General features: G+C 41.9%; 2 protein-coding genes across 7 annotated transcripts in view; one reads left to right on the forward strand and one right to left on the reverse strand.

Moving 5' to 3' along the window:
* The window catches only part of ARHGAP31 (Rho GTPase activating protein 31), a 123,323-nt gene extending 114,281 nt beyond the window's left edge, over window positions 1–9,042 (forward strand). For both annotated transcript variants that reach the window (XM_003893963.5, XM_031663034.1), the window contains 2 exons: window positions 810–1,090; window positions 5,168–9,042. In XM_003893963.5, the coding sequence (XP_003894012.3) occupies window positions 810–1,090; window positions 5,168–7,585 (2,699 nt within the window). In that variant the 3' untranslated portion in view covers window positions 7,586–9,042. The remainder of the gene's footprint in view (window positions 1–809; window positions 1,091–5,167) is intronic.
* Window positions 9,043–23,810: 14,768 nt separating this feature from the next.
* TMEM39A (transmembrane protein 39A) overlaps window positions 23,811–25,742 on the reverse strand; it is a 35,619-nt gene continuing 33,687 nt past the window's right edge. For all 5 annotated transcript variants that reach the window (XR_001899602.1, XM_017955186.1, XM_003893964.2 and 2 more), the window contains one exon: window positions 23,811–25,251. Coding sequence is in view for 4 of the 5 variants with exons in the window: in XM_017955186.1 (XP_017810675.1) it covers window positions 25,018–25,251 (234 nt within the window). In the remaining variant the exon portion in view is untranslated. The remainder of the gene's footprint in view (window positions 25,252–25,742) is intronic.

The following is a 25,742-nucleotide window of genomic DNA, read 5'->3' on the forward strand; positions in this document are numbered from 1 at the left end:
GTGCCGAGCACAGTCCTGGGTACTCGCTCAGTCTTTAATCCAGAGTGTGGAAACAGCTTTATGCAATGAAATGGGGCTTTCCTTCATGCAAAGCAATAGAGACCAAACTTGAGATCTGCCTCCTGCTTCCTGATCTCATAGATGTTTAAGAACAGAGCTTAATCACTTTGGATAGATCCAAATTCACAAGAGATAACCCCATGGGAAGGGTCACACAGGAAGCTGTTAATCATAATTATAAGTTATCTTTGCAGCAAGATGTGAATAATAGATTTTTGTAACCTTGGACACCTAGATGGACTTCTCAAAGTCTGACTAGCTATTTGAGAAGTCAGAGACTGGGCTGGAGCATGGTGTCTCAACTTCAGCACTACTGACATTTTAGACTGGATAAGTCTTTGTTGTGGGACAGGTTCTGTACACTGGAGGATATTTAGCAGCATCCCTGGCTTCTATCCACTAGATGCCAGTAGCATTCACCCCTCCCCAGTGTTGTGGCAACCAAAAAATGTCTCCAGACATTGCCAAACGTCCACTGGAAGAAGAAAACGGTAGGAGCAAGATGGTCCCTGGTAGAGAACCACCAGACTAGGTGATCTTTGATGTCCCTTTCTTCTCTGACAATCTTTAACTCTGGAAACTGAGGCCAGGACGTTGCTAGGAGAAAAGAGTAAATGCAAGGGGCAGTGAGCTGGGGAATTCCCCCATCCTTCTTGAAGCAGGGCCAGGAGACAGGACAGTGACTGTTTTAGGACAGTCTCTCTTAAAATGAAGCCTCCTTTAACTGATAACTCCCATTTTCACTGCAGCTTCTGTACCTAAGAAGGCAGCTCTTGAGGATGCCAAGCCAGTACCTGAAGCACCTGGGACAGTGGAATGCAGCAAAGGCCTGTCCCAGGAGCCAGGCGTCCACCTGGAGGAGAAGAAAACCCCAGAAAGCTCCTTGAGCTCTCGAAATTCAAATGAATTAGAGAAGAGACCAAATCCGGAGAAGGTGGTGGAGGAGGGACAAGAGGCTGGCCAGATGGAGTCCAGCGCCCTGCAGGAGAGCCCCAGGGCCAGAGCCGAAGTTGTCCTTCTCCATGAGATGGTAAGGTGCACTCTCCACCTGCTCCAGCCAGGTGGAGTTACTTTTGCCCAAGGGCTCTTGGTACAATGTAAAGTAAATTGAAAAACAATTTTTTTTGAAAATCAGTTTCTGCCAAAGGGACTTTAAGAGACAAACTTCTAATGAAGGTCTGAGATTTGTTTTGCAGTGGACTTTTCAGAAGTCCTGCAGGGATGGGGAGGAAATATACTGCTCAGATTCCGTAGTACAGACTCAACTCTAAATATTCCTGACCTGAGGTCACCATAAGCCAGTAACATGTCTTGGAATGTAATGACATTCAATCCCAGAAGCAGCACAAGACCTGCTTGTCATACCCCAGTCCCAAATATCATGATCATTCACAGAGTCCAGCCTTCTTCTTCCAGACATCCTGGATGGGCAGTTGTCTACACTTATTTCCAAAACCAGAAATATTTCCAGGATCCATTCTTTCCTCCCGTGGGCTCTGGGGAAGTTAAAATACAACACTGGAGCTGACTAAACCTTGTCTACTTTGTAGAGGTGGAATTTTCCAAGAAGGTTTTTATGGGCTGTCCTTCCATAGAAAGTGTGAGGAGGTTTTCCAGGGATACCCAAGGAAGAGTCATGCATTTGGGTGGCAGCTCTGTGACAAGAGGAGGGTACCAGAAAGGAGGATGCCTTTGAACTTGCTTCCAGTGTCTTGATTTTCAGGATGTGCACAGAAGAACCATGTGTTGGGAGTTAGGGCAGAGTGAGGTGACATGGAGGCCTCAGGGTGGCTGAGCGAGGGTCTCTATAAGATCTATTTGCATTTGTTGAAGGGGAAGGATGAAGAGATTCATATGGGAATTGATTGAATTCTTACAGGGAGGACCCTGTAGGAATGAATGGCATTGCTTTGAGAAGCAGGTAAAGTTAGTGCTGGAATGAGACCCGGGTGGATTCAAGGGAACAAGTAAAGGCATCAGTTCATTCATTCATTCAAAACTTGTATTTAACATGAACTTTGTGCCAGACACTGGCATCACCATAGTGAACAAGGCTTTAGCCATCCCTGCCTTCTTGGAGCTAACAGCCTAGTTGGGGAAAGACATTGAACAAGTAATTCCTGGTGTGCTATGGAAGCATGGAGTGCATGGGAGCACATAGCAAGAGGACCCAACCTAGTCAGAGGGAGGAGGCATGCATGCCACAAGGGTCAGGGAAAGCTTCTCTGTAGAGTGCATATTTAGGCAGATAACTCAGACGGAAGAAAGGGGTAGTGGGTGGAATAGGAAAGGAGAGAACTCCAGACAGAAAGAATAAGATGTGCCTTGAATCCAAGGTAGAAAAGAGCATTCCCATTCAAGGAATGGGAGCAAGCCTGGGATAGCCGGGCTGGAAAAAGTGAGACTCAGGGGGATGCAGGAGCCAGGACTGCTTGGAAGGGATTTGAGGTTTAACCTACGGGCAATGGGAAAGCATATGAAGTGTTCAGAATTTTATCTTTCGTGGGTCATTCTATTCTGTGCGGAGAACGGCTTGGAGAAGAAAGGAGGCACGAATGCATCAGGAGTGGAGTATATGGTAAGCCAGGAGAGAAAAGCTGGAGGTGTAGACTAGTGTGAGGCCATGGGGATAGAAATGAAGGACTACAATCACTATTTAGAAGGTAGAATGGACAGGACTTGTTGAAGGATTAGGTAAGGGCTGAGAAAGAAGGAAACGTCAAAGGCACCTCATAGGTTTCTGGTTTGAGCAGGATGATGCGCTGTGGGTCCACTCACCGAGAGGGCAGAGTGAAGTGGAAGGGAGTTTAGATGTTCATTTGTTCATCTAAATTTATGGTTTCTTAGTACTGATTTCTTAGTAAGAGCTCAGTTAATGTAGGTGCTGAGGAGAGTAAAGAGATGAGGCTGTCCCCGCTCTGAAGCAGGGCACAGTCTAGTAGGCAAAATAGAAATGTTCACAGATAAATGCAGTGTAGTAGAAGCAGACTAATTTTGACAATCCCACAGAGATATGTAAAAGAAATAATCCAAAAGAAAACACTGAATTCATTACAGTTCAGCAGACCCTTTATTGAGCCCCCATTTACAGTATACTGGGCACCTTTTGGCCTTGATGAATCGAAGATGAATAAACACAATCCTGACCTCAAGAAGCTCACAGTCTATTGGGAATAATAAGACAAGCATAAAAGTAACTTTAATATGAAATAGCAAGTGATTAGAGCTCGGTGAGAAGGGTCGAGAAGTCAGCAGCAAATATTACTTTCACAAAGGCCTGCGCCACCCCAGGATGGAGATTTGTCCCCCGGCTGCCTCGCCCTGAGATAGAATTAGGCCCTTGAGGCAAGAAATGAAAGAAACTGGGCCGGGCGCGGTGGCTCACACCTTTCCCAGAACTTTGAGAGGCTGAGGCGGGCAGATCACCTGAGGTCAGGAGTTTGTGACCAGCCTGGCCAACATGGTGAAACCCCGTCTCTACTAAAAATACAAAATTAGCCGGGTGTGGTAGCGCATACCTGTAGTCCCAGCTACTTGGGAGGCTGAGGCAGGAGAATCGCTTGAACCCCGGAGAAGGAGGTTGCAATGAGCCAAAATCATGCCACTGCACTCCAGCCTGGGTGGCAAAAGTGAAACTCTGTCTCAAAAAAAAAAAAAAAAAAAAAACCAGAAAGAAACTGAAATTAGTTGTCCTGGCCCTGAGCAGGCCTCCTTCCATCCCTTTCCTGTCTATAGCTTTGGGCTTTAGGCAGGGAAAGGGAGGAGTCTAGAAGGACAAAGGGAAGCTGGACTTGAGGGGAGACAAGGACAGCAAGCAAGGTGGAGAAGTAGGCAGCTCCACAAACCACAACAAAGAAATTCCCACCATGTTAACAGTGGTTATCTGTGGGGAGTAAGGATATATGATTTGGTGTCGTTGTATTTTCCTTTATTTTAATACGTATTTAAATTTTTTCCATGTGAAATGTATATTCCTTGGTAATAAGAAAAAAGAGACTGGGCATGGTGGCTCACACCTGTAATCCCAGCACTTTTGGAGGGGCCTAGGTGGGCAAATTACTTGAGCCCAGGAGTTTGAGACCAGCCTGGCAACATGGTAAAACCTCATCTCTACTAAAAATACAAAAATTAGCCGGGTGGCACAGGCCTGTAATCTCAGCTACTTAGGAGGCTGAGGCAGGAGAATTGCTTAAACCCAGGAGGTGGAGGCTGCAGTGAGCCAAGATCACACCACTGCACTCCATCCAGGGCAACAGAGTGAGACTCTGTCTCAAAAAATAACATTAAAGGCTGGGCGTGGTGACTCACGCCTGTTAATTCCAGCACTTGGGGAGGCCAAGGTGGATGAATCACAAGGTCAGGAGTTTGAGACCAGTCTGGCCAACATGGTGAAACCCCATCTCTACTAAAAATACAAAAAATTAGCCAGATGTGGTGGTGTGCACCTGTAATCCCAGCTAGTAGGGAGTCTGAGGTAGGAAAATCACGTGAACCCAGGAGGCGGAGGTTGCAGTGAGCCGAGATCACGCCATTGCACTCCAGCCTGGATGATAGTGCAAGACTCTGTCTCCAAAAAAAAAAAAAAAAAAAAATTAAAAAAGAACTATGTTTACTTATTTGGAAAGCAGGTGTCAGGGTAAGACTTAACATTTTCATTCCACTGGAAGACTCTCATCCTTGTGTGCCTTCTAGTGAACCTGAAGTTAAATGAGACCAGGGTTTTTGTTGTTTTATAAGGCAACAGTGCATAGAGATTAGGTACTTACGTTCTGGTGCAGACAGAACTGGATTTCAATCCTGGTGTGCTGCCGTATGACTTAGGTAAATTGTTTAATCTATTTGAACCTAGACCTCTCATCTATAAAATGGGTAATTATAGTAGTGTTTATCTCCTAGAGTTGTTGGGAAAATCACACAAGATACAGCTAAAGTATGTGATGGTGCATGGTGAGCACTCAGATAGCCACAGGTATTATCAGTGCTGCATCCTGTATTTGCTGAACTGGCACAGGCTGGCGCTGCCAGTCTTTTCCCTCTCACTGGAAATGCTGATGTCAGCACCCAGAGTACTTGGTTCTAAGACAATCAGTTTATTGATGTTTTTCAGGATGAAGATGATCTGGCCAATGTCCTGATCTGGCCCGAGATTCAACAGGAGCTGAAAATCATTGAATCTGAGGAGGAGCTCTCATCGTTGCCACCTCCTGCTCTGAAGACCAGCCCAATTCAGCCTATTCTTGAGTCGAGTCTGGGGCCCTTTATTCCCCCAGAGCCTTCTGGGAGCTTGCCTTGTGGCTCCTTCCCGGCTCCAGTCTCCTCCCCTCTGGAGGTGTGGACTAGGGATCCAGCCAATCAGAGCACACAGGGGGCTTCCACAGCAGCCAGTAGAGAGAAGCCGGAGCCTGAGCAGGGCGTGCACCCAGACCTCGCCAGCCTGGCTCCTCTGGAAATAGTTCCGTTTGAGACGGCATCTCCACAAGCAACAGTGGAAGTAGGAGGCCCAGGGAATCTGTCTCCTCCACTCCCACCTGCTCCTCCCCCTCCAACTCCTCTGGAGGAGTCACCTCCAGTCCTGCTTTCAAAGGGCAGCCCGGAAAGAGAAGACTCATCCAGGAAATTGAGGACAAATCCCTACATAGACCAGCAGAAGTCCCAAGACAGCCCTGAGATCTCTAACCGGTGTCAGGGAGAGGAGGCCACCCCAAGACACAGTGACAAGCAAAATTCAAAGAATGTTGCTTCCGAGGGGAAAGGCTGTGGGCTTCCAGGCCCAACCAGGGAGGTTGAGATCGCCTCACAAGGAGAGGAGGATGTAACCCATTCAGTACAGGAGCCTTCAGACTGTGACGAAGATGACACTGTGACAGACATTGCCCAGCATGGCCTGGAGATGGTGGAGCCCTGGGAGGAACCCCAGTGGGTGACGAGTCCCCTTCACTCTCCCACCCTGAAAGACGCGCACGAGGCCCAGGTACAGGGCCTTCAGGGTCACCAATTGGAGAAGAGGCTTTCCCACAGGCCCAGCCTTCGCCAGAGCCATTCTCTAGACAGTAAACCCACGGTTAAAAGCCAGTGGATTCTCGAGGTTCCCTCCTCCAGCAGTTGTGCTAATCTTGAAACAGAGAGGAATTCTGACCCTCTTCAGCCCCAGGCACCCAGGAGAGAGATTACTGGGTGGGATGAGAAAGCCCTGAGGTCCTTCAGAGAGTTCTCTGGCCTGAAAGGGGCAGAGGCTCTTCCCAACCAGAAGGGACCACGTGGTGTGCAACCCAAGCCAGCAGAGACCAGCCCCATCAGCCTAGCAGAGGGAAAGGAACTGGGGACACACCTGGGGCACAGCAGGCCACAGATGAGGCAAGGTGATGTTCCTGGGCCAGAGAGCAGCAAGGAGACTTCACCCAGCATGCAGGACAGCCCTTCACCTGGAGAGCACCCCACAAAGTTACAGCTGAAGAGCACAGAGTGTGGGCCCCCAAAAGGGAAAAACAGGCCTTCTTCCCTCAACTTGGACCCTGCCATTCCCATTGCTGACCTCTTCTGGTTTGAGAATGTGGCCTCATTTAGTTCACCTGGAATGCAGGTCTCTGAGCCGGGAGACCCGAAGGTCACATGGATGACCTCATCTTACTGTAAAGCAGACCCCTGGAGGGTTTACTCCCAGGACCCCCAGGACCCTCAGGACCTGGACATGGTTGCTCATGCACTGACAGGCCGCCGTAACTCAGCTCCTGTGAGTGTGTCAGCTGTGAGAACCTCCTTCATGGTCAAAATGTGCCAGGCCAGGGCGGTCCCAGTCATCCCTCCCAAGATTCAGTACACCCAGATCCCACAGCCCCTGCCCTCTCAGAGCTCAGGGGAGAGTGGGGTTCAGCCTCTGGAGAGGAGCCAAGAGGAAGCCAACTCAACCAGTGGGAGCACTCAGAAACTTGCCAAAGATGATTCTCCCTCTTCCCTGGAAAGCCCAAAGGAAGAAAAACCAAAGCACGATCCCGGAACCGTTAAGTCCTCACCAGTGGATGCCACTGCACCCTGCGTGTGCGAGGGGCCCACCCTTTCTCCAGAACCAGGCTCATCGAACCTGCTCTCCACCCAGGACGCAACAGTGCAATGCAGAAAGCGCATGTCAGAGACAGAGCCATCTGGGGACAACCTTCTTTCTTCAAAACTAGAGCGACCATCTGGGGGTTCTAAGCCTTTCCACAGGTCAAGGCCAGGAAGACCTCAGAGCCTAATCTTATTCAGTCCTCCTTTCCCCATTATGGACCACCTGCCCCCCTCATCCACAGTGACAGATTCCAAGGTCCTGCTGTCCCCTATCAGAAGTCCCACCCAGACAGTTTCCCCTGGCCTTCTTTGTGGAGAGTTGGCAGAAAACACATGGGTCACACCAGAAGGGGTTACACTTAGGAATAAAATGACCATCCCTAAGAATGGCCAGAGACTAGAGACCTCAACTAGCTGTTTTTACCAGCCCCAGCGGAGATCAGTAATTCTGGATGGAAGAAGTGGGAGGCAAATAGAATGATTTCAGTTCACCTGCTGGTGTCTGAAAAATACCTGATTCATCTGGAAGTTATTACAGGGCCAGCTTGCCATATTCCAGGCACAGGTTATCAAGTTTGGGCCTATTTTGGCCTCTGACTTCTCTTTCTTCAGCCTTTTGACCACTTATTAATTAGTCCATTTGCCAGAAGAGTGGTCAAGGGAAAAAACGAGAGATGAAATTTAGTTAAGTCTGTGTGAGCAAGTGAGAGAAGGTTAGGTAAGGGGAGAGGATGGAATGCTTACCTCCAATGAACTTTGGAGCTTGTATATGAGTCGGATTGCTCCCCTATTTCTTTTAGCTATTACTCTTGAGAGCTGGCTGTCCTTTGAAAGAAAGAAATAATGTTCTTTGAAAGAAAGAAAAATCTCTTGCTGTGTCAAACCTCAAAATGTTGCTATTGGGGTTAGAAGGCCTCCTCTTCATGCTTTTTAATGCTCTTTAAAACGTGTTCTTTTAGACCAGTTTTCTAATAAGCTTTGTAAAGTGTACTATCCAAATTAGAAGTGGATTTGGAAATGCAAACTAACGTGCACTTAGATATCCAGGTGGGTGAGCTTACCCACTCTTACCCATGCTCTTTCCCTGGAATCCCTGGAGACCTGTCCAAGATGATTTCCATATACCAGCATAGAAAATCAGAATCAAGAGCAAACTCTGAGACTGGCACAATCCAAGAAGATTTCCTGGCTCTGGCTTTTAGTAATTTGGGGCCCCAACTGCCACTGTACTGGACTGTAATTTATAAATCCAGTAGCTGCGCAGGGTGGAGGCTGAGCTGAGGATTACCATAATGAAATGTACTAAATCTTCATTTAGGTATGCAATCGTGAAGTGAAGGCATCTGCTTTCTTTACAGTATCAAGAGTCCAAGAACAGGATGTCATCATAGATAAAAGCCTCACACAAAGGCAGAACTACACTCCAAATGTAATGTGTTTAAATTGGTGGGGCACTAGCAGAAAACACTTCTAGTTCAGCTTTACTCTTCTTCCACACTAGGCTGGGCCCAGCAGTACAGGAGAGAATGAAGGGAGGAGCTCCAGGAGGAGAGGGAAGAGCCCCAGCAGGGTGATCATCACAACCACTCACTGAGAGTTGCCCTTCTTAAAAATGTATTTTATTTTAGCCAATGGGTCCCTTCCTTTCTCCATTCCTCTCCACTGCTCAAGAACAGATTTGAGGCCAGGTGCGGTGCCTCACATCTGTAATCCCAACACTCTGGGAGTCTGAGATGGGTGGATTGCTTGAGCCCAGGAGTTCAAGACCAGCCTGGGCAACACAGCGAGACCCCATCTCTTTAAAAATAACAGACTTGAGGAACCCCTCTCCCTTCCATAATTCCCCTCATCCACCGCCCACTCTAGGCACTCACTCAAACTTGCTCTTCAACTCTGTATACAAGCAGAAGCAATAAACCAATCTGATTTTCTTTTCAATTATGTATAACTTTCAATGGTTCTTTCCTTTCCAGCTGGCGAGAGAAAGGAGAACTAATATACCTGCTGGCAGATTTTTGGTGCTGCCCAAAAAAGGACTTCACAGGGCATCTCTTCTCAGGTTCAAGCCTGGCTGAATTCTGTTCAGAAGCTCAGTCATTGCAGAAATTTCTCTAAGGGCTGGGACATCACAACCAAGGGTGGTTCTGGGCTTAGTGGGGGCTGAGATGAAGTTACCTCCTCCATTGAGAAATTGGGAGCTGATTCCCTGCAACAGATATATATTCCTCTCTCTCTTTCTCTCCTCCCTCTCCCTTCCTCCCTCCCTTCCTCCCTGATAAACCTTACAGTTTTGAAATCTTGTTCTGTACCTTTTAAGCCAGTGTCTGTGATGAGGGTAACTGGCAAGTCAGCTGATGAGTTCTGCCTTCCGAGAGCACTGAGTGAGCAAGGCATTTCATCAGTGTTTTGGCCTCATTGGGTGAGCAAGACATTGGACCAACAGCCAATGAGATATGAACCTGAAAGAAAAGTCCTAGAATATAGTATTTTTCCCCTTGGCCAGAAAGTCAAGAAATAGAGTTGTGACAGATGAGAAAGGCCATGTTCAAGAGATCTGAGAAGTACATTCCTGCCTTATCAGAAAATGTGGCAGATAGGTTTTATGTCAGCCTCAGTGCCCCTGCGGTGTTCACGCTTTGATAAGGACCACGTTCCAGTTACATTGTGAGGGAGGGAAAGAGCTGCACTTTGCTTCACCATCAGAACTCTGAGCCAAATAATGAAATATGTAAACTATTTTATGATTATTTTAAATGTTTGATAACATTTATAAGATATATTTTTATTTGTGGATAGACTGAGAAGTCACCATTTACATATTAACAAGTGACTTCAGTTCTAAGGGTTGAGGTGCCTGTGTGGATTTATAAAATGGTTGCAAGATCTTTTAGACTCTGACATTTATAGCATCACCTTCAGGAACACAATTCTGTGGATGTCATCATGAGACACACTGACAGCTGTGGAGATAGTCCCTACTGTCAGCTTTCCTTGCCAGTCAAGTCCGGAAGGCCTTAGAAACTGACTCACCTTCTCAGTCAGCGTCCTGCTGCTCAAGTGCGGACCTCCGCTTTGACTCTCGCCCAGCCTGCCAGCCGTCACAAAGGCATTCGTCAACTTCCTGTGGTCTGGGCTAGCCTGACACTGATAAAATTCCATTCGAAAGAAAAAAAACTCGTATTTCCTCCCCAAATTGTTCCCCCAAATGCTCTGGGATTGCCTATTTCACCACTCATTTGAGTCTCTGAGAAAAGAACTCCCTGAGAATGGCTGGATGGGAATCAAATAGTCTGCTTCCATTCAGGAGGGAACAGAACAGGAGCTGCTGTTTTTAGGAGGATTTACCTGGTGCCCTAGAAAGGGCTATGGAATCAAATTCTCAGAGGGCTCCTTCAAATCAGCTATCAGTCCTCAAAATGGGGGTGGCTGATGTTAAATGATGAATTGGAGGTGAAACCCATGCATGTACTGTTGTTTTCTTTCAGCATTAGTGGTTGCTGAAGAAAATAGTAACCTACATTTTCTGCTACACTTGGAATATGAAGAGATCTGAACAAGAATCCCATTAAGACACCTAACAATCTAAACCCTAAAATTCAAAATACTGTCCAAATCAAAATTCTAGACTCTGAGGACATAAAAAATGTAAATGTCATCCTCCTCAACAAATATTTATCGGGAGCTTGGTAGTAGTGCACTGGGTACCTTAGCACTCCCAAATCGTTCAAGAGTCTAGTGAAAAAGGGAGAGGGATGGCAGCAAATCAAACACCCCCATAAACAACCAGGAGCAAGGTTGAGAACCATTAAGTTGCCAAACAAAAGCAGAAGAGGAAAAACGTGTGGGAACCAGCATCTTTTAATAGGATAGTCGATGGTATTCAAGTGACCTACTGACTTCAAATAATCAAATTGAACACAACTGCAAATCCAATAGAACATCCCAGTGAGGCACTCAGGTGTTTGAGAACTTTGCTTTGACTTAGAAAACTAGAAAGTGGCAACTAGGTTAGAATAAGTAGTTTGGAGGTTTCGTGTGGTCATAATTGATTTGGCGAAGTGTGAGATCTCTGCAAATGAGCCAGGTAACATCAGTATTCCGTACCGCTTGAAAAGGGAATTTTAGAGACTTCTGTCATCACAAAGCAGGTTAACTCCTAGTTAATGATGAAGCAGTAGGCCGAAGATAAACTGTTCATTTCAAGATAAATTGTTCTTGTCAGTGTTTGGCATATGATAATCACATGTGGCTAAAATTGGATGGGACAGTCATTTGTCTACACAGGCACCTTGCATTCCTGCGTGAAGAGATACTGGGGAGCATACAATTATTTTGTCCAGTATTAGAGTGGGAGAAGTTCACAGTAAGTCCAGTTCCCACCAGGATTTATTTGGGCCACGTTCTACCATGGCCAGTCCAATCTGATGACCACATGAGTCTTGGGGTTAAGTGTTGCTAAGAGTATGATTTTAGACTTGTCCAGCAGGAAGGTCAGCTCAAAATGTGACATGACAAAGAATGTGCTCTATTACCAAAACCTTTCCTAGCAAAACAAGGCCAGAAGAGGGAGCAAGCATCTGTCCAGGCATGGAGAGGAGGGGGCAATGGTGGAAGGGTGATTGCCTGAAATCAGTGCCAGTACAGATAGCATAAAATTGGGGTCACCACAGATTGGCTGGCTACTGTGTAGATCATTTAGTAATCTTGAGGTACATTAATAATGCAGAGATTACTTTTCTGTGAGGGTAAGGAGGATGTAGCTAAATATAAGAAGCTTACAAAGTCCAAAGCCATGTGTTTTACTGGATAAATCACAATGCTTTGCAATAACTTAATGCCATAGTACTTTCTGGCTTATAATTCTGCAAAGTAAAGCACTTTTTTCAAAGGAGTGTATTGGAAAGCCACATGATTTCAGCTGTGTTTTAAGCTCTACAAATACGTTTCCAAAGATGTAATCAAAATGTAATTCTAGTGATTAAAAATATAAATATTAAAACTATCCTTAGAGACATTTAAGTGTAATTAAAACAGATTGTTATGCTTTAAAAAATACTCTAATAAATGATATAAAATATAATGCTTATGATGGAACTATGAGCTAGAGGAGGACATGGAGTCACCAAAATCAATAATCAGAAAAGTAGATTATGTGCAGCAGGCTCATTGGTTCAGTTTGTTCTGTTTGATGTCATTTTTTGTTACTTCAATGTTTGATCTCACCAAAAAAGTCCGTGATGATTTGCTACCGTACATTTTTGTTGTTTTTGTTATTCTACATACTAATAATTGCCAGATGTTTGCAACTTCACCCTCTTACTGTTGCAAACACATAGTCATGTCACTCAGGAAACCCAGTGTGAGTCCAGGATATCATAATGAGAAATGAGAAGAATAAAAGCTCCTTGCTTCTCAGAACTCCACAGCTTATGGAGGCACATGGGTCCACCTGCACAGATGTGAACTCAATTTTTCTATTACTTGAATCAATCAAAGGGGACTCTTCTTTTATTTGAGTAATTATATTATTGATGCTCCAGGGGGAAAGGCAAACATTTGTTGTCCTGGCATATATCCTGTTATATGTATGACCAAAAAGGTGGGGAGGGGGAGGTGAACAATCATACAACCTAGGTTCACAACCTAGTGATATTTGCAGTGAAATATTTGCAGTGATATTTCCCCTTTCATTGCCAACGGGTTGAAAACACTACCATTTTGGCAACAACTTTCTATTTAGAACCTTACACTACTCAGGCCTGCTCCTGCTATCCTTCACTACTGCTCTAAATGCCTTTTTCTCCTATATACTCCTGGATCGTCACACTCTGGTTTTTCTCCTGAACTTCCCCCAACCCCACTCCAACACACAGTTCCCCTCACTTCCAGTCTTTCCCACTGTTCTCTGGAGTCACTCTCTCCTTATAAACTCCCCTGCAGTCCCAGTCTCTTCACTGAATATTGTTGCCACTTCCTGAACTTCAAGAAAACTCATGTGAGAACGTTTCCTTCCCTCCACAAAAGGCTGCACACGTGCACATGCGCCCATATTATGAGACTTATACGAATGGTCAGAGGACGTTCTCCCAAGTCCTCACTTCTGCTTCTGCACCATTGCTTCTTCCCATCCCATACAAAAATCCCTCATTACCAAAATGTGTGGATCCAACTATTTCAACTTTTATCATTTGTGGCCATGATTATAGTGAATGTCCCAGATTCCCCAGTCTTGGGTACCAATCTCCGTTTCCTTCTACCTCATGTCCCACCATCATCCTGGATGACTTCAGTGTTTTAGAGGAAAGCCCACCCAGTACCCTTGCCATAACTGCTTACAGCTTTTTACATCTACTCAGTTTTGAGCATATGCTTCTAGGGTTACACATCAGGCTATTTCACAATAGAGAATTTTGTGATCCTAAATTCTCATTTTCCTTTTTCAGAACTTTCTCTAGCCTTACTACTTTATTCCTTGTATTTGTGCAAGATTACCATGCCTGCCCCCACAACCTCCTCTGATAGACAGCACTCCCACCACACTTCATAATTCCTTCCCTAGCCTTTCCAGACCTAAGGTGCATCATCCCCATTGTTCTCACTAGGACCATTAACTCCCTTAACCACTAGTCCTTTAGCCACACCTGCTTGACAAACCTTCAACCTGGAACCTGGACCCTTATCACACATCTCTGCCCTTTAACTGTGTCTGTGGATTAGATTAGAGAAAACAATACAACCATAATATAAGAGCTTTTAGATATTTGTGGTCCACCGCCTCAACAGCAGCCTCATTTCCAAAACCTACAACGGCTGTTCCACAACCCACAATGGCTATTCCACTATTCTTGACTCTCTCCTATACAACTCTTTCTTCCCCACAAACAAATAACTGTTATTTCTTCATAAGTTTATAGTATCAGACATCTTTATTCAAGCTCGCACTGCTATTTCCCCTTACCTGTATATGTGTGGACCTAACCTCCCTTCTAGTTCAGAGGAAGTGTTGCCCCTCTTTCCAAGAGCTCCCAGGCTTCTGTGTTCCCAGTCTCCTGACATCCACTATTCTTCCCTGTGTATTCAGCCAAAGCCTATTCTATCTTAAACAAAAGTCTTCCTCAATTCTGTCCACCTTTACCACCTTGTGTCTAGGTTCTTGGAAGAGTCATCAGTGTCATCAGTGCGCAATTTATACTTCTTCATTACAATTCACTATTCTGGACCAACTGCAGCCTGACCTCAGCCTGCATAGCTCCAGTAAAATCTCTATTGCTAACGTCACCAGTAGTCTTTCATATTCAAATCCAACATTCACTTCTCAGTCTCTAGACTTCCCTGTTATATGTGATCTTATTGATCATGCCTCTTTTGAAACTCTCTCTGCTTTGCCTCCTTCCATGGTCATTTCATTTTCTTAGCTTTGTTCACTTAAAAGGTTCCTCTTCCTGGCCGGGCACTGTGGCTTATTCCTGCAATCCCAGCACTTTGGGAGGCCAAGGCAAGAGGATTGCTTGAGCCAAGGAATTCAAGACTGGACTGGGCAACACAGGAAGACCCCATCTCTACAAAATAATAATAATAATAATAAATAAATAAATTAGCCGGGCACGGTGGCGCACGCCTGTAGTCCCAAGTACTCAGGAGGCTGAGGTAGGAGAATCACCTGAGCCTGGGCAACAGAGCAAGACTCTGTCTCCCCAAAACAAGTTTTCTTGAAAGTGATTATTCGCCAGAATTCTGTCCTTCTTTACTTCATATGCTTTCCCTGCACTGTCTTATGTATGCCCATAGCTGCTTCTACCACCTTCACACTGGTGACCCACCTCACCACTATTTTCTCTTCCATGGGAATTGAAATTATACAACTGCATACTTTCATTGGGGGTACAAACTGATATTATGATTTATGAATATAATGTTAAATAATTAAATTGAGCAGGTTAAAATTTTTGTGGTGAGAACATTTGGAATTTATTCTCAGCAATTTTGAAATATGTAATACTCCATTAACTGTATTCACCATGCTGTGCAATAGAACTAAAAAAAAAAGACCATATTCTTTCTGAGACTTTGTACACTTTGACTATCACCTCCCCAGCCTCTGTAACTACCATCCCACTCATTCTGAAAAGTGTAGTGATCTCTTGTTGTAGTTTTAATTTGCACTTCTCTATTAACAATATTGAGCAATTTTTCATATGTCTATTGGCCATTTGCAGTTCTTCCTTGAAAAATATCTATTTTGATCCCTTGCCTATTTTTTAATTCAGTTTTTGTTTTCTTATAATTGAGTTGTTTGAGCTCCTTATATATTATGGAGATTAACTCTCCATTGGGTGTATAGCTTGCAGAAATTTTTTCCCAATATATAGGTTGTCTCTGCTGTTCATTGTTTCCTGTTAATTGTTTCCTTTTGTGGTGCAGTTAATTGTTTCCAATTGTAACACTGTTAATTGTTTCCTTTTTGGTGCAGAATCTTTTTAGTTTGATGTAATCCCCTTTGTCTGTTTTTGCTTTTGTTGCCTGTGCTTTTCGGATCAAATCCAAAAAATCATTGCGCAGATCAGTGTCATGTAGTTTTCCTCCTATGTTTTCTTCTTCTTCTTCTTCTTCTTTTTTTTTTTTTTTTTTTTTTTTGAGATGGAGTCTCGCTCTGTTGCCGAGGCTGTAGTGCAGTGGCGTGATCTCGGCTCACTGCAAGCTCTGCCTCCCGGGTTCACACCATTCTCCTGCCCCAGCCTCCAGAGTAGCTGGGACTACAGGTAACCACCACCGCGCCTGGCTAATTTGTGTGTGTGTGTGTGTGTGTGTATTTTTAGTAGAGATGGGGTTGGTGGTTTTATAGTTTCAGGTTCTACATTCACATCTCTTAATCTATTTTAGGTTGATTTTTGTATATGGTGTGAGATAAGAGTTCAATTTCATTCTTCTGCATGTGGATATCCAGTTTTCCCAATAACACCTATTAGACTACTCTTTTCCCATTGGGCATTCTTGGAACCTTTGTAAAATCAACTGATTGTACATGTGTGGGTTCGTTTCTGGACTCCCTATTCTATTCCATTGGTCAAGGGGTCTATTTTTGCCAGTACTGTACTGTTTTAATTGTTATAGCTTTGTAGTATAGTTTGAAATCAAGTAGTGTGGCATCTCTAGGTGTGTTCTTTTTGCTTGATTGCCTTGGCCATTTGGGGGTGTTTGTGGTTTTGTATGAATTTTAGGAATATTTTTTCTATTTCTATAAAAATGACATTAGAATCTTGATAGGGATTGTGCTAAATCTTTAGATTACTTTGGGTAGTGTGAACATTTTAACAATATTGATTCTTCCACCCTATAAACACAAGAACTCTTTCCACTTATTTGTATCATCTTCAATTTATTTCACTAACATTTTATAGTTTTTGGTGTACAGGTCTTTCAAGTCATTGGTTAAATTTATTCCTAAGTATTTCTTTTTGTAGCTGTTGTAAGTGGGATTGTTCTCTTGATTTCTTTTCAGATAGTTTGTTGTTAGTGTATAGAAATGCTACTGATTTTGTGTGTCAGTTTTGGATCCTGCAACATTACTGTATTTATTAGTTCCAACAGTTTTTTTTGGTGGAGACTGTTGGATTTTCTATATATAAGATACATATAAGATTATGTCATTTCAGCAAACTGACAATTTCGCTTGTTCCTTTCTATTTGTGTGCTATTTATTTCTTTCTCTTGCCTAATTGCTCAGGCAAAGATTTCCAATACTGTATAATCTAGAAATGGCAAGAGTGAGCATCCTCATGTTGTTCCAGATCTTAGAGGAGAGGCTTTCAATTTTCCATCATCCAGTATAATGTTAACTATGGGCTTCTCATATGTGGCCTTCACTGTATTGAGGTACATCCCTTCTATTCCTTATTTTAGTGAGAGTTATTATCATAAAAGGATGTTGAATTTTGTCAAATGCTTTTTCTTCATCTAATGAGATGATCATATAGATTTTGTCCTTCATTCTGTTAATGTGATGTGTTACATGTATTGATTTGCATAAGTTACCCATCCTCATATACCAGGGATAAATTCCACTTGATCATCGTGGATAATCCTTTTAATATGTTGTTGAATTCAGTTTGCTAGTATTTTGTTGAGGATTTTTGCTTCTATGTTCATCAAGGTTATTGGCCTGTAATTTTATTTTCTTGTAATTTCCTTGTCTGGCATTAGTATTAGGGTAATGCTGCCCTCACAAAAAGAGCTTGGAAGTACTCCCTCCTTTCCCAATTTTTTTTGGAAGGGTTTGAGCAAGATTGGTATTAATTCTTTAAATGTTTGGTAGAATTAAGCTGTGAACTCATCAGGTCTTGGGTTTTACTTTGATGACAGACTTTTTATTACTGATTCAATCTCCTTACTTGTTACTGGTCTGTTCAGATTTTTCTATTTCTTCATTATTTGGTCTTGGGATTACACGCATCTAAGGATTTATCCATTTATTGTAGATATTCCAATTTATTGGCATTTGTTTATAGTAGTCTTTCATGATCCTTTTTTATTTCTGGGGTATCAGCTGTAATGTCCTTTCTTTCATTTGTGAATTTATTTATTTGATCTATTCTTTTTTTCTTAGCCTAGCTAAAGGTTTGTCAATTTTATCTTTTCAAAAAAGCAGCTTTTTTTTCCATTGGTCTTTTGTATTGCCTTTCTATCTCATTTATTTCTGCTATGATCATAATTATTTCCTTCCTTCTGCTAACTTTGGGCTTAATTTGTTCTTTTTCTAGTTCTTTGAGGTATAATGTTAGGTTGTTTATTTGAGAACTTCTTTTTTGATGTAGGCATTTATTGCTATAAACTTTATTCTTAGAACTGCTTTTGCTGTATCCCATAAGTTTTAATATGTTGTGTTTCCACTTTTGTCTCAAGATCCTTTAAAATTTTCCCTTGAATTTCTTCATTGACCCATTCATTGGTTGTTCAGGAGAATGTTAATATCCATGTATTTGTGAATTCTCCAAAATTCCTCTTGGTATTCTTTTCTCATTTCATACCATTGGAATGAAAAGATATTTGATATAATTTGTGATGGGAAAAGATATTTGATATAATTTCAGTCTTCTTAAATTTGCTGAGGCTTTTTTGTGCCCTAACATGTGATCTATTCTGTTGAATGCTCTGTATGCACTTGAGAGTGTGTATTCTGTTGCTATTAGATGGAATGTTCTGTATATGTCTGTTAGGTCCATTTGGTCCAGTGTTGCTCAAGTCTAATGCTTCCTTATTCTGTTTGGACGCTCTGTCCATTGTTGAGATGGGGTACTGAAATCCCCTACTATTCTTGTGTTGTAATCCATCTCTCCCTTCAGATCCTCTAATATTTGTGCTATATATTTAGGTACTTCAATATTGAGTGCATATAAATTTACAATTGTTATGTCTTCTTGATGAATTGACCCTTTTATCATATGATGTCCTTCTTTATGTTTTTCTTTTTTCCAGAGTTTTTGACTTAAAGTCTATGTTGTCTGATATAAGTATAGCCATCCTACTGTCTTTTGGTTTCCATTTGTGTGGAGTATTATTTTCTATCCCTTCACTTTCAGTCTATGTCTAAAAGTGAGGTGAGTCTCTTGTAGGCAGCATATAGTTAGGTCTTATTTTATCCATTCAGCCACTCTATGTCTTTTTATTGGAGAAATTAATCCATTGACATTCAATTGTTGCTAGGTAAGGACTTACTACAGTCATTTTGTTAGTTGTTTCTGATTGTTTTGTACATACTTCATTTCCTCCTCTCTTGCTGTATTCCTTTGTGGTTTGTTTTCTATAGGAGTATGCTTTGATATTTTTGCTTTGTGCTTCTAAAGATTTTTGCTTTGTGGTTACCATTAGTCTTACATGGAACATCTTATACTTACAACCACCTATTTCAAGCTTATAACTACTTAACTTTGCATATAACTCTATACTTTTACACCATCATTACAATCCAATAGTATTCTGAATGGGCTCTGCTTTATTTATACGTTTGAGTTTTGTGCATGTTTCATGTTATTAATTACCAGTTTTTTGTTTCAGTTTAAGTAATTCCATTTAGCAATTCCTACAAGGCAGGTCTAGTGATGATGAATTCCTTTAGCTTTTGTTTGTCTGGGAAAACAAACTTTTTTTTTTTTTTTTTTACTTCTCCCTCATTTATGAAAGACAGCTTTGCTGGATAAAGTATTGTTGGTTGGCAGTTGTTCTCTTGTGCACTTTGAATTTATCCTAATCTCTCCTGGCCTGCAGGGTTTATGCTGAGAACTCTGCCAATGGTTGTATGGCACTCCTTTTTATGTGATACGTTTCTTGCCTCTTGATGCTCTCAAAATTTTTTGCCTTTGATTTTTGATAGTTTATTATGTGTTGTGGTGTACTCCTCTTTGGGTTGAATTTGGTTGGAAACCTCTGCAGTTTCTATACCTGGATGTTGGCATCTACCACAGATTAAGGAAGTTTTTAGCCGTTATTTCTTTAAATATGCTTTTTGGCCCCTTTAAATATGCTTTTCAGGCACCTCTTTCTTCTCCTTCTGCAGCTGCTATTATGTGAAGATTTGGTCTCTTGATGGTGTTCCATAATCTGTAGGCTTTTAGAAATTCTTTTGTTCTTCTTTTTTTTTTTTTTTTTGCTCCTGACTAGATAATTTCAAATATTCTGATTCTTCTTGATTGAATCAGCTGTTGAAGCTTTCTGTTGAATTTTTCAGTCTCTTGAACTTCTATCCCATTCTTATTGTTTCTATTTATCAACTTTCTTTTTAGTGTACCATTTTCAAATTTCATTAAATTTTTTATCTGTATATACATTAATAGTTCACTGAACTTCTTTATGGGTATTATTCTGAATTGTCAGTTATTTCATAAATCTCCATTTCTTTGGGGCCTATTATTGGAGCTTTATTAGTTTCTTTTGTAGGTGTCATGATTGTCTGATTCTTCGTAATCTGTATGTTCTTGTATTGTTGTCTGTGCATTTGAGGAGACAGCCCCCTCTTCTGGCCGTTACAGGTGTTCTTGGGCAGGGATAGCCCTTCACTATTTAGTCTATCCTATGATTCTGGAAGGATCAGCTGATGATAACCCCAGGCAGGCAGAGCTTCTTGTGAGTTCTCTAGCTGACTGGGCCACTGCCTTTGCTGTATTGAGTGGAATTGCTGGTTGGGTATTGCAATGACTTCTGGTCAGACTGGCCACTTCTGGTACTGCCTGACTGATAATTCTGATATTTGGGGCCTGCAATTGGGCAGGGCTGTAGACTGGGCTACAAGGTTAGGCGGAGTCACTACTCATAACATGTGTATCCAGAGGCTGTACTCCTTAGAAATGTGCAATTAAGGGTTGCTTCCATCAGGATGAAGCCATGGAGTGAAATTTTGGCCGAGTTCAGTGGCTTTTGGTCTCCGGAGTTAAGCAGGTCTAGCCACTTTGCTTCTTCCGGATGTGTGGAGGTGGAAGTCTCTTTGCCTGGGCAGGGTCATTGGAAGTGCTTTTTGGCTTGGTGGAGCTGCTGCTTGACTTCTGAGGTCAAGGTGGTCTAGCCCCTTCACTTCTCCAAAATAAAAGGCAGGCATCTACCTTCCTGGCAGGGTTGTTGGGAGTTGGCTCTGAAGCTAGGCAGGAAGACCAGTAGTGTAGGCACTCAGGCTAGATTGTACTTCCCACTGTCCTTTTTTTTTTTTTTTTTTTTTTTGAGATGGAGTCTTGCTCTGTCGCCCAGGCTGGAGTGTAGTGGCACAATCTCAGCTCACTGTAACCTCTGCCTCCCGAGTTCAAGCAATTCTCCTGTGTCAGCCTCGTGAGTAGTTGGGATTACAGGCGTGAGCCACCATGCCCAGCTAATTTTTGTATTTTTTGTAGAGACAGGGTTTCACAGGCTGGTCTTGAACTCAGCGACCTCAAGTGATCCACCCACCTCAGCCTCTCAAAGTGCTGGGATTACAGGCATGAGCCACCACACCCACCCCCACTGTGCAAATTTTGAAGGTCACCAGCTCAGCCTTGCAGGTGGGCTATGAGGTTGGCTGATATCTTTGATCAGGCACCTCAGCCAAGCAGGAACACAGAGGTCCACCAGTATCTGCATGCTGTTCACTACCTCTGCTTCCTTTCTTTGTTTCTACCTGATTCCAGGCAGTCTAGCCATGTGGTTTCCCCTAGTGCTTCTCATGAGATGAGACCGGACTGGGCTTCCTGGGAAGCATCTTGGAATGCTAGGGAAACTGGATCTGGTTTTCTTTTCCCCCTGTATAAACTGTTGGCCTAGGGAATTCTTCATCTGGCATTATGTCAACTTGGGGGAAGGGAGTGAGCAATATAGTCAAAGTGAGACTGTTCTTACCCTTTGAATTCAGATTTCATTAAGCTTTATGGACCATACTAGTGTCTCAGACTAGTTTCTAAGTGTTGGGGTTTTCAAAAAGATGTTCTAGTCTGTGGAGTTGCTAGCTGAACTTTCTATGAAAGCAAGTGGAGGCTGAGACTTCCTACTCTGCCGTCTTGCTCTTTTTTATTTTCTCTTACATGGACTTTTAAGAGTTGGCTAGTCTCCTACTTGTAGTCTCATCGACATTGCCCCATCTCCAAACCTTCTACATACTGCTGCCAAAGTTGTCTAAGAGAGGACAGTGGTTCTCAAACTTCAGCATTCCTAAAAATCACCTGGACAGCATGTTAAAACAGATTGCTGGGCTCCATGTAGTTTCTTACTCAGCAGGTGTGGAGTAGGGCTTGAAAATGTCCATTTTTAACAAGTTTCCAGTTAAGTGATGCTGATGCTGCTGACCTAGAGATTACTTTGGGAACTACAACCCATTGGATCGTAAGTTATTCTTAGCTTAAAATCTTTCATTAGCTATCTTCTGTCTACAAAAGTCCCAAGACATCTGTCAGCTTATTTGAAGTACTTATGAAAAGTGCACTTTATTGAGCTTCACACTCAAGATTCTTAATAGATCTGATATCTATTACATATCTCATACATATTTCTATTAATGAACACCTTTGTGTGACAATTGGTTTACTTGTCTGTCTTCTATTAGTTAATGAACTTGAACATCACTATCTCCAGCACCAGTGTTTGGCATATAATTGCCCAGTACATAGAAATGAGATGCCTGGCTAGCTCAGTTAATAGATATTTTTTAAAAAATTAATTTAAAAAAAAAGGGAGAAACGGCAGAACAGGTGGCAGTGGTGGTGACTGATAGGGACAGGAAGGAAAGGAGGATCAGGAATATAAACATGGAATCAGAGTAAATAGGATATTGAGGAAAACTTCTGTCATGCTCATTCCTGTGAACTGCCCTCCTCTATTCATTTATTTACCCACCTTAGACCCCTAGACTAGTCAAGTATCTTCTTTCCTTTTCCAGTATCCAAGTCCACCCAACTGAACTTTTGCTAAACCATGCTTTCCACAAACATTTTTAACTTCCCAACAAAGAATTACAAAAAAGGTCATTATTTAATGATTACACATTTTTCCACTATCACTGAGCAAATATGGTGTCCCTTCTGTTACATGAACTATAATAGGATATCCAGGTAACTAGTAATTTTTCTCTCTTCCATGAACATGGCCCCTACAAAAACAAAACAAACAAAAACAAAAAAACAGCTCGAATGTGTAGAACACGTTGAACTAAACGGTCTTATGCCCCTTATGCTGCCATATCTGGAGGTGAGGGTAGGAGGAACTTTGCAATTCCATTAGCCAAAATTTATTTTTATTTATTTCTTATATCCATTTATTTATTTAGCCAAACCAGTATCTGGTTCTGTGCTATTCCCTTAGGACAGGACCAAGACAGATCAAGCCAGAAGGGGCATCATATCAGTTTATAAGACTGGTCTGTTATCTCTAATCAGGGTTATCTGGGTTACTTTTCCAAGCTACAGCCAACTTGGGGCAATTTTGATGAGATATCTCTGTGCCCATGCCACCCATTTTGCTCTAAACTACTGAGTAATCTCATCAAAATGTTTGCTGCTAAGAGAAGCATACTTTAAGATCCTATGGAAAGCATAGAGAGATGGCAGATTCCCTATCCTCCTCACCCCTACCTCAAGAACCACTATATTTAGGCTGAACTACTTTAAAAAGCAACTAACTAATATACTTATTTTCGTGCTATTCTTCCAATATACCAACAGTGCCCTTGCTGCTACTGTAACATGGCATTCTCCCCAAAGCTATTTATATGATTCAGTCTTGCTTTGCTTTGCTCAAAAATCATCTCCTCAAAGATGCCTTCTAGCAGTGCCATTCTTACCACTATTTCCTTGCCCTGATTTCCCTTTGCTGCACTTATCACTACTACCAGGGAATGTTATATTATACATAAATTTATTTGCTGTATTTTCTGCACCACCTAACTCCCCCATCCCCATGCATATTTTAAGCTCTGTGCAGGTAGGACCTTTGCATTTCTTATTCACTGCTATATCCCCAGGGCCTAGTATAGTGTCTAGTGGTTAATATATCTTTGTTGAATGGTTGAACAGACTCAGACCGAATGCCAAATAATGTTAACTTAAAAAAAAGTATACGCATCAAAATATTTAAGGAAACAATTATTAATTTAAACATAAACTGATACTGGGTACCTTGGTTTTATACACACTCCTCACAATGCTTCCTTTGGTGAAACCTTTCAGAACTCTTCTGCAAGAATTATTTTCAGAGCCAGCTTGTGAACTACATGATTGGTCTTTTTACTTCATAAGTCTTATTTTGTCTCACCAGAAGTTTCAGAGTGTAACAAACCAAACTCAGCACAGAAAACATAAGACAATATATTTTAGATTCTCTAAGACAAGGTCTCATAAATTTAGATGACAAGTGACAATATCAATGGACTAAGTATATCACCTCCCATAACCTAAAGGGCTAATACTCATAAACATAAAAGTTCTGGAGTATGAAATTTAAAACACAAATTTTGGATATAATTATCTGAATACAAAGCTGTAGGTAATTCTTATCTTTCACTTCTCCTCGTAACTCCAAACATAATGCCACTGTAGGTGGGTTGCTGCTAGACTACATCCAAGATTGTTCAGCTGAGGACTTGCCCATTCTCCCAGTTACCTGGAATTTTCAACCTTCCGATACTCTAGCCAACAAGGCATTTGCACTCAGCTTCTTCTACTGATCTAGCCACACATCATCTCCTTCACGAATGCGGGCAGTCTAAAGACTTCCTGTCTTGCAAAGTATTGTTTCAAACAACTAAAAGGAAAATCTTTGGAAGCAGAAGTGGAAAAACAGGAAAAGTGGCAGCAAAACCCTGAGCCTCAGGATAGTAGCTTATTCAAAAGTATATTTACACGTCACAGGGTAAAATAGACCAGCTGAGTCCCTATCTTAGAAAGGAAGCCTACTGCTTCCTCCTAGTAGGCAACAAAGAGAACCCCACCTAGGACTTTAACCCACTCTTTTCCCGATGTATTCCAATACTATTAGCCAGCTGAACTAAAAGAGAATGGGTGCTGGTAGGCAACTCCACTGATCTCCCTTTCTTTAGCAATAATTACTGGCCAGCTGAGGGCTAAAGATAATGAAGATTGAAAGGAAAGCAGACATACCAAAGGTACTGTGTCAAGTAATACATGAGATGTGTTCATAAACGAATGAGTTATTCCAGAGCCATACAAACAAATCAATCTCTTTACTGGACAGGCATACCTCTCATATGTATATTATTCAAATATACTAACACATGAAAGATCACATCACCTTGTTTACGGATACATTTAATATCCCTTACCCTTCCCGACTTTCAAAACATAATAGTATACAAAATATAAAATATCTTAAATATTTATAAAAATCACAAGAAAAAAATAGAACGTATGAAAATATTTTTATCTGAGTTCTCCCTCATTGTTGAGAGGCAGCTTAGTTTGCCTTGAGTTCATAACTGTTGAGTGGGTAGGAGTATGCCCTGCCTAATACTATTCTGTCCCGGAGAAGTTTAAATAAAACATAGTAGTTGCAGAAGAGGATGAGAGCCATGGAAAGTGTGTGGTTCCACTTCTCCGACCGCAGCAAGGAATAGAGCTGATAGAAGACGACACTGCCCTCAATAAGGATAAGCAGATTTAACAGCCTTAATGGTCGATGAAATAAGAACTGTAAGGAAGTTAAAAAAGCAAAATGTTATTTCATAGAAAAGTAATGGCTGTAGTTATTCTTGCATTTATTTTTCTAAAATAATTTAATATTTACAGGTTCCCATATATAATAACAAATAGATCTGTTTATTTACTATCAGGCTATTTCTTGCTATAAAGACTGAAACATTTTCCTTTTTGCCCAAGAAATAATGAAATAGGTTTTATTTCAATGCCCCTGAGACATGAAAAGAGATTATGCCCAAAAGAAAACTACTTATAAACATTTTTCTTAGACTGTATCTTAGGCATAGATTTTATTTAGGATAAACACGAAAGTATATTTATCTAAGACAGAGGTGGATAAAGGACCAAATAGGAAATATTTTAGGCTTTGTAAGTCAAGAGGCAAAAGTTAAGGATATTACATAGGTACTTATGTAACCACTTAAAAATGTAAAAAACATTCTTGGCTTGTAAACTAAGACATAAATACCAACACTAGAGAAG

The sequence above is a fragment of the Papio anubis genome, chromosome 2 (assembly GCF_008728515.1).
Source record: "Papio anubis isolate 15944 chromosome 2, Panubis1.0, whole genome shotgun sequence".
NCBI lineage: Eukaryota > Metazoa > Chordata > Mammalia > Primates > Cercopithecidae > Papio > Papio anubis.